Source organism: Oncorhynchus gorbuscha, linkage group LG01, assembly GCF_021184085.1.
Source record: "Oncorhynchus gorbuscha isolate QuinsamMale2020 ecotype Even-year linkage group LG01, OgorEven_v1.0, whole genome shotgun sequence".
In the NCBI taxonomy this organism is placed as follows: Eukaryota; Metazoa; Chordata; class Actinopteri; order Salmoniformes; family Salmonidae; genus Oncorhynchus; species Oncorhynchus gorbuscha.
In genome coordinates this window covers 2,640,854-2,649,709 of record NC_060173.1, presented here as the reverse complement: position 1 = coordinate 2,649,709, position 8,856 = coordinate 2,640,854, and the positions used below count along the sequence as shown (strand labels likewise).

Here is an 8,856-nt window from a genome sequence, read left to right as displayed (position 1 = left end):
AGAGACAGAGAGGAGGATGGAGGGAAGGAGAGAGAGAGAGAGAGGAGGATGGAGGGAAGGAGAGAGAGAGAGAGAAGGAGGATGAGGATGGAGGGAAGGAGAGAGAGAGAAGGATGGAGGGAAGGAGAGAGAGAGAGAGAGGAGGATGGAGGGAAGGAGAGAGAGAGAGGAGAGAGAGAGGAGAGGAGGAGGAGAGAGAGAGAGGAGGGATGGAGGGGAGAGGAGGAGAGAGAGAGAGAGAGAAGGAGGAGAGGGAGGGAGAGGAGAGGATGGAGGGAGAGGAGAGAGGGATGGAGGAGGAGAGGAGAGGAGGATGGAGGGAGAGAGAGAGAGGAGGATGGAGGGAAGAGGAGGAGAGAGAGGAGGATGGGAGGGAGAGGAGAGGATGGAGGGGGAGGAGGAGTGGAGGGAAGGAGAGACAGGAGAGGAGGATGGAGGGAAGGAGAGACAGAGAGGAGGATGGAGGGAGAGGAGAGACAGAGAGGAGGATGGAGGAGAGGAGAGACAGAGAGGAGGATGGAGGGAAGGAGAGACAGAGAGGAGGATGGAGGGAAGGAGAGACAGAGAGGAGGATGGAGGGAAGGAGAGACAGAGAGGAGGATGGAGGGAAGGAGAGACGAGAGAGGAGGATGGAGGGAAGGAGAGACAGAGAGGAGGATGGAGGGAAGGAGAGACAGAGAGGAGGATGGAGGGAAGGAGAGACAGAGAGGAGGATGGAGGGAAGGAGAGAGAGAGGAGGAGGTGGAGGGAAGGAGAGAGAGAGAGGAGGGATGGAGGAAGAAGGAGAGGATGGAGAGAAGGAGGGTGGAGGGAAGGAGAGAGAGAGGAGGGTGGAGGGAAGAGAGAGAGAGAGGGAGGGTGGAGGGAAGGAGAGAGAGAGAGGAGGGTGGAGGGAAGGAGAGAGAGAGGAGGGTGGAGGGAAGGAGAGAGAGGAGGAGGGTGGAGGGAAGGAGAGAGAGAGAGGAGGGTGGAGGGAAGGAGAGAGAGAGAGGAGGGTGGAGGGAAGGAGAGAGAGAGGAGGGTGGAGGGAAGGAGAGAGAGAGAGGAGGGTGGAGGAAAGGATGGAGGGAAGGAGAGAGAGAGAGAGAGAGAGAGGAGGGTGGAGAGAAGGAGAGAGAGAGAGGAGGATGGAGGGAAGGAGAGAAGGAGAGAGAGAGAGGAGGATGGAGGGAAGGAGAGAGAGAGAGGAGGATGGAGGGAAGGAGAGAGAGAGAGGAGGATGGAGGGAAGGAGAGAGAGAGAGAGAGAGAGAGAGAGAGGAGGATGTAGGGAAGGAGAGAGAGAGAGGATGAGGGAAGGAGAGAGAGAGAGGAGGATGGAGGGAAGGAGAGAGAGAGAGGAGGATGGAGGGAAGGGGAGAGAGAGAGGGAGGATGGAGGAAGGAGGAGGAGAATGAGAAGAGTGATGAAGGATGCAGGAAGGGAGGAGAGAAATGGAGAGAGAGTGATGGATGTGGTGAAGTGAGGAGAGAAATACATTCACAAGTGTTATAGTGGGAAGCAGTAGAATAGTTTGTGCAGAAACAGAAGCATTGAATTGCTGGCATTTCTGTAGACTGCTGTTAGTAACAGCAGGTCGATTGATTGAAAAGTTCAACCAGAAGCAGACCCAAGATTGGGGATTGAAAAGTGAGTGCCATACCTAAAGTACATAAGTACGTTAACATCACAACAGTATGGCCGTGTCTGAAATCTGTCGTGTCCACTAATTAATCAAAACGACATACTGTACACTACCAATACAACATACACTGAATGACCAAAAGTATGTGGACACCTGCTCATCCAACTTCTCGATCCAAAATCATGGCCGCAATATGGAGTTGGTCCCCCTTCGCTGCTATAACAGCTCTCCACTCTTCTGGGAAGGCTTTCCACTAGATGATGGAACATTGCTGCTATAACAGCCTCCACTCTTCTGGGAAGGCTTTCCACTAGATGTTGAACATTGCTGCTATAACAGCCTCCACTCTTCTGGAAGGCTTTCCACTAGATGTTGAACATTGCTGCTATAACAGCCTCCACTCTTCTGGGAAGGCTTTCCACTAGATGTTGAACATTGCTGCTATAACAGCTCCACTCTTCTGGGAAGGCTTTCCACTAGATGCTGGAACATTGCTGCTATAACAGCCTCCACTCTTCTGGGAAGGCTTTCCACTAGATGTTGGTACATTGCTGCTATAACAGCCTCCACTCTTCTGGGAAGGCTTTCCACAGATGTTGGAACATTGCTGCTGCTATAACAGCCTCCACTCTTCTGGGAAGGCTTTCCACTAGATGTTGGAACATTGCTGCTATAACAGCCTCCACTCTTCTGGGAAGGCTTTCCACTAGATGTGGAACATTGCTGCTATAACAGCCTCCCAATCTTCTGGGAAGGCTTTCCACTAGATGATGGAACATTGCTCCTATAACAGCCTCCACTCTTCTGGGAAGGCTTTCCACTAGATGTTGGAACATTGCTGCTATAACAGCCTCCACTCTTCTGGGAAGGCTTTCCACTAGATGTTGGAACATTGCTGCAGGGGTACTTGCTTCCATTCACCAACAAGAGCATTAGTGAGGTCGGGCACTGATGTTGGGTGATGAGGCCTGGCTCGCAGTCGGCGTTCCAATTCATCCCAAAGGTGTCTGATGGGGTTGAGGTCAGGGCTCTGTGCAGGCCAGTCAAGTTCTTCCACACCCATCTCTACAAACCATTTCTACAAGGACCTTGCTTTGTGCACAGGGGAAATTGTCATGCTGAAACAGGAAAGGGCCTCCCTCAAACTTACCACAAAGTTGTAAGCTCAGAATCATCTAGAATGTCATTGTTTGTTGTAGCGTTAAGATTTCCCTTCACTGGAACTAAGGGGCCCAAACCATGAAAAACAGCCCCAGACCATTAATCCTACTCCACCAAACTTTACAGTTGACACTATGCACTGGGGCAGGTGGCGTTCTCCTGGCATCCGGCTAACCCATATTTGTCCGTCGGACTGCTATGGTGGTGAAGCGTGATTCATCACTCCAGAGAACACGTTTCAACTGCTTTTGATTCCAACGGCAGCGAGCTTTACACCACTCCAGCCGACGCTTGTGTATGGTGATCTTAGGCTCGTGTGCAGCTGCTCAGCCATGGAAACCCATTTCACGACCAACAGTTCTTGTGCTGACGTTTCTTCCAGAGCCAGTTTGGAACTCGGTAGTGAGTTTTCATCTGCATTGTTTGCTGTTTTGCTGTTTTAGGCTGAGTTTCAGTACGGCACTTTGTGACATTGGCTGATGTAAGAAGGGCTTTATAAATACATTTGATTGATTTATTTTGCAACTGAGGACGGACGATTTTTTCACGCTTCAGCACTCGTCTGTCCTGTTCTGTGAACTTGTGTGTCCTACCACTTCGCGGCTGAGCTGTTGGTGCTGATAGACGTTTCCACTTCACAATAAAAGCACTTACAATTGACCGGGGCAGCTCTAGCAGGGTGGCATCCTATGGACAGTGCCGCAATGAAAGTCACTGAGCTCTTCAGTAAGGCCATTCTACTGTCAGTGTTTGTCTATGGAGAATGCATGGCTGTGTGCTCAATTTTATACACCTGTCAGCAACAGGAGTGGCTGAAATAGCCAAATCCACTCATTTGAAAGTGTGTCCACATACTTTTGTATATATAGTAATACTACTTAGAGAGTACGGTTTAGTAAAAACATATGCAGTAAGCAACACATATCAACTCATTCATACGGAGAAGACATCATCTAATGCACAATCGCGCTTGTTCCCCTCCATTCGTTCATTTTCGTAGAGCGCTTCTCCTATTCTGATTATCAGCTGCTGTTAAACACACGTGGGTGTTTTCCTCAATAGTGTGCAGAAAATTCTACTACATGAAAATCCAAAGTGAGTATCGGCCCATCTAGACTTTTTCCAGAGTCAGTAGAAAGGCCTCTTTAGTGTCCTGTGTTTTCATAACTGTGACCTTAATTGCCTACCGTCTGTAAACTGTTAGTGTCTGAACGACCGCTCCACAGGGGGATGTTCATTAATTGTTTATGGTTCATTGAACAAGCACAGGAAACGGTGTTTAAACACTTTACAAATTAAGTTATTTGGATTTTTACGATTTATCTTTGAAAGTTTTTTTTGTTGTTGTTGTTGCTGAGTTTACATTTAAATGTGTAACCGTGTCCACATTGTGTCCGGATTCCCCTTTTTCCTGCGCTATATTCAAATGACAGAATGCATTCTACAAACTGTGGAATAGGCTAAATATGATAATACCACAACTGATGGCAATAGCTAATTACTGTAGCTAACCAGCCAGCTAACTACTGTAGCTAACTACTGTAGCTAATTACTGTAGCTAATCTCTGTAGCTAACTACTGTAGCTAATTACTGTAGCTAACCAGCCAGCTAACTACTGTAGCTAATTACTGTAGCTAACCAGCCAGCTAACCTCTGTAGCTAACCTCTGTAGCTAACCAGCCAGCTAACTACTGTAGCTAATTGCTGTAGCTAACCAGCCAGCTAACTACTGTAGCTAACCAGCCAGCTAACTACTGTAGCTAACCAGCCAGCTAACCTCTGTAGCTAACCAGCCAGCTAACTACTGTAGCTACTTACTGTAGCTAACCAGCCAGCTAACTACTGTAGCTAACTACTGTAGCTAATTACTGTAGCTAACTACTGTAGCTAATTACTGTAGCTAATTACTGTAGCTAACCAGCCAGCTAACCTCTGTAGCTAACCAGCCAGCTAACCTCTGTAGCTAATTACTGTAGCTAACTACTGTAGCTAATTACTGTAGCTAATTACTGTAGCTAACCAGCCAGCTAACCTCTGTAGCTAACCAGCCAGCTAACCTCTGTAGCTAATTACTGTAGCTAACCAGCCAGCTAACCTCTGTAGCTAACCAGCCAGCTAACCTCTGTAGCTAACCAGCCAGCTAACCTCTGTAGCTAACCAGCCAGCTAACCTCTGTAGCTAACCAGCCAGCTAACCTCTGTAGCTAATTACTGTAGCTAACCAGCCAGCTAACCTCTGTAGCTAACCAGCCAGCTAACCTCTGTAGCTAACCAGCCAGCTAACCTCTGTAGCTAACCAGCCAGCTAACCTCTGTAGCTAACCAGCCAGCTAACCTCTGTAGCTAACCAGCCAGCTAACCTCTGTAGCTAATTACTGTAGATAACCAGCCAGCTAACCTCTGTAGCTAACCAGCCAGCTAACCTCTGTAGCTAACCAGCCAGCTAACCTCTGTAGCTAACCAGCCAGCTAACCTCTGTAGCTAATTACTGTAGATAACCAGCCAGCTAACCTCTGTAGCTAACCAGCCAGCTAACCTCTGTAGCTAACCAGCCAGCTAACCTCTGTAGCTAACCAGCCAGCTAACCTCTGTAGCTAACCAGCCAGCTAACCTCTGTAGCTAACCAGCCAGCTAACCTCTGTAGCTAACCAGCCAGCTAACCTCTGTAGCTAATTACTGTAGATAACCAGCCAGCTAACCTCTGTAGCTAACCAGCCAGCTAACCTCTGTAGCTAACCAGCCAGCTAACCTCTGTAGAAGCAACCAGCCAGCTAACCTCTGTAGCTAACCAGCCAGCTAACCTCTGTAGCTAACCAGCCAGCTAACCTCTGTAGCTAATTACTGTAGATAACCAGCCAGCTAACCTCTGTAGCTAACCAGCCAGCTAACCTCTGTAGCTAACCAGCCAGCTAACCTCTGTAGCTAACCAGCCAGCTAACCTCTGTAGCTAACCAGCCAGCTAACCTCTGTAGCTAATTACTGTAGATAACCAGCCAGCTAACCTCTGTAGCTAACCAGCCAGCTAACCTCTGTAGCTAACCAGCCAGCTAACCTCTGTAGCTAACCAGCCAGCTAACCTCTGTAGCTAACCAGCCAGCTAACCTCTGTAGCTAACCAGCCAGCTAACCTCTGTAGCTAATTACTGTAGATAACCAGCCAGCTAACCTCTGTAGCTAACCAGCCAGCTAACCTCTGTAGCTAACCAGCCAGCTAACCTCTGTAGCTAACCAGCCAGCTAACCTCTGTAGCTAACCAGCCAGCTAACCTCTGTAGCTAATTACTGTAGATAACCAGCCAGCTAACCTCTGTAGCTAACCAGCCAGCTAACCTCTGTAGCTAACCAGCCAGCTAACCTCTGTAGCTAACCAGCCAGCTAACCTCTGTAGCTAATTACTGTAGATAACCAGCCAGCTAACCTCTGTAGCTAACCAGCCAGCTAACCTCTGTAGCTAACCAGCCAGCTAACCTCTGTAGCTAACCAGCCAGCTAACCTCTGTAGCTAACCAGCCAGCTAACCTCTGTAGCTAACCAGCCAGCTAACCTCTGTAGCTAATTACTGTAGCTAACCAGCCAGCTAACCTCTGTAGCTAACTACTGTAGCTAACCAGCCAGCTAACCTCTGTAGCTAACTAGCCAGCTAACCTCTGTAGCTAACCTCTGTAGCTAACCTTTGTAGCTAACTACTGTAGCTAACCTTTGTAGCTAACTACTGTAGCTAACCTTTGTAGCTAACTACTGTAGCTAACCTTTGTAGCTAACTACTGTAGCTAACCTTTGTAGCTAACTACTGTAGCTAACCTTTGTAGCTAACTACTGTAGCTAACTACTGTAGCTAACCACTGTAGCTAACTACTGTAGCCAACTACTGTAGCTAACAACTGTAGCTAACAACTGTAGCTAACAACTGTAGCTAACAACTGTAGCTAACCTTTGTAGCTAACTACTGTAGCTAACTACTGTAGCTAACCTTTGTAGCTAACTACTGTAGCTAACTAGCCAGCTAAGTTTGTAGCTAACTAGCCAGCTAACCTCTGTAGCTAACTAGCCAGCTAACCTCTGTAGCTAACTAGCCAGCTAACCTCTGTAGCTAACTAGCCAGCTAACCTCTGTAGCTAACTAGCCAGCTAACCTCTGTAGCTAACTAGCCAGCTAACCTCTGTAGCTAACTAGCCAGCTAACCTCTGTAGCTAACTAGCCAGCTAACCTCTGTAGCTAACTAGCCAGCTAACCTCTGTAGCTAACTACTGTAGCTAACTAGCCAGCAAGCAAAGCTAAAGGGATTGCAAACAGGTTACCATAACTAACCAAATCCACATTTATTTTCTAAATATTAGCTAGCTGGTTAGCATTTACGAGGCCAGCAAACATGTTCCTTACACGCTTGCAACACATTTCCTCTTAACGTTACAATGAAAAAAGGTGCCTCCCGCTTCCAAAGTGCTAATGACGTGGCCCACTGTACCTGCTTTCGGTAGCCTGAATGGCGTCCAGACTTAGGATTCATCCGCATTAATGCCACCAGATCTGTACACAATCAGACCACAATGCAACATTTGTGCTTCTAAACCAGTCTTTATAATGTGATCTTCGTGTTCTGATAGCTGAAGTCACATGTGTTTTAGCATTACCCAAAAATCTAACTATTTCGAACGCAATTCTGGGTATTTGGGACACGGCCGTAGTCTGAAAGCAGCTGACCTCTTTGTCCTCTCTGACTGGCTGCAGGGAGTGCGAGTCTGTTCCACCAGGGGCCAATGGCAAGGCCCAGCTGGCGCTCTTGTTGCGCGTGTGTCCTCCTCCATGGCGGGGGCCGGCCCCCTTGGACCTGGTGCCCGGGGAGAGGAGCTGAGGGTGGGCCTGGCGATTAGGGGAAGACGGGGTGGAGGTTAGGACCATGGTCTTCAGGGCTGACACCTCCGCCTGAAGGACATCAATCTGGGAAGAGACAAGAACACGGGGTGTGGTTATAGATTGTACCCAAACCGACACACATAACAGCAGGGGAACACCACAGGGTCAGACGTAGCGCAGCGTCCCTGGAGCAGGGTAAAAGTGCCTTGTTCAAGGGCACAAAAGCAGTAAATATTGATACCAGCAACCCTTTGGCTGCCGGGCTCATCAACCCCAGATTCTTATAGGTTTTCCTGCATTAATCAGGTACAGGTAGGACTGTGTGGCTCTATTGGTTAGAGCTCGGCATGGTTGTGGGTTCAATTCCCGGAGGGATCACAGACTAACCTTGCCCTGAGCCTCCTTCAGCTGCTTCTCTGCTGCGGCTTGTTTCACGTTGGCTTCCCGCACCATCTTGTGAGCTTCCTGGAGGACAGGAAGACAACCGTGTGTTACAACAACCATGCAGGGGCCACACTTTCTCAATGTCAAGATGTACTGATACCATCACAAGACCACACCCAGGACTCATTCCTGCCTCCGTCAGACTAGCCTCGATCCCAGGCTCCAGGGAGTACTAACCTAGACTAGATCTAATCTAGACCAAGACTAACCTCAAATAGACTGGCAGTGAGCTCTTCCAGCTCCTGCTCCAGCTGATCTCTGATCAGTGACAGACGCTCACACTCCTTATCCTTCAGCTTCAGCTCCTGGGCGAGGTGGAGGAGAGGGGCGAGGTGGAGGAGAGGGGCGAGGTGGAGGAGAGGGGCGAGGTGGAGGAGAGGGGCGAGGTGGAGGAGAGGGGCGAGGTGGAGGAGAGGGGCGAGGTGGAGGAGAGGGGCGAGGTGGAGGAGAGGGGCGAGGTGGAGGAGAGGAGAAGAGAAGTGGAGGACAGGAGAGGAGAAGTGGAGAGAGATGGAGGGGAACTAGGTCAGTATGCAGTAGCATAGCATAGGGCTAAACCTATTGGGATGACTGCATGGTCACACCCTTTTCCAGGTCACACATTGTTATGGAGTGAAGCAACTGTCATACAGTAGAGATGGTCGTGTGTGTGTGAGATCAGGGCGTGTGTGTGTGTGAGATCAGGGTGTGTGTGTGTGAGATCAGGGTGTGTGTGTGTGTGTGAGATCAGGGTGTGTGTGTGTGTGTGTGAGATCAGGGCGTGTGTGTGTGTGAGATC

General features: G+C 49.0%; 1 protein-coding gene across 1 annotated transcript in view; it reads right to left on the bottom strand.

Moving 5' to 3' along the window:
* LOC124038079 (guanine nucleotide exchange factor for Rab-3A-like) overlaps nucleotides 1-8,856 on the bottom strand; it is a 19,168-nt gene that overhangs the window by 5,337 nt on the left and 4,975 nt on the right. The window contains exons 3-5 of the mRNA XM_046353558.1: nucleotides 8,288-8,383; nucleotides 8,022-8,099; nucleotides 7,482-7,718 (exon numbers count right to left, since the gene is read on the bottom strand). Of these exons, the coding sequence (XP_046209514.1) occupies nucleotides 7,482-7,718; nucleotides 8,022-8,099; nucleotides 8,288-8,383 (411 nt within the window). The remainder of the gene's footprint in view (nucleotides 1-7,481; nucleotides 7,719-8,021; nucleotides 8,100-8,287; nucleotides 8,384-8,856) is intronic.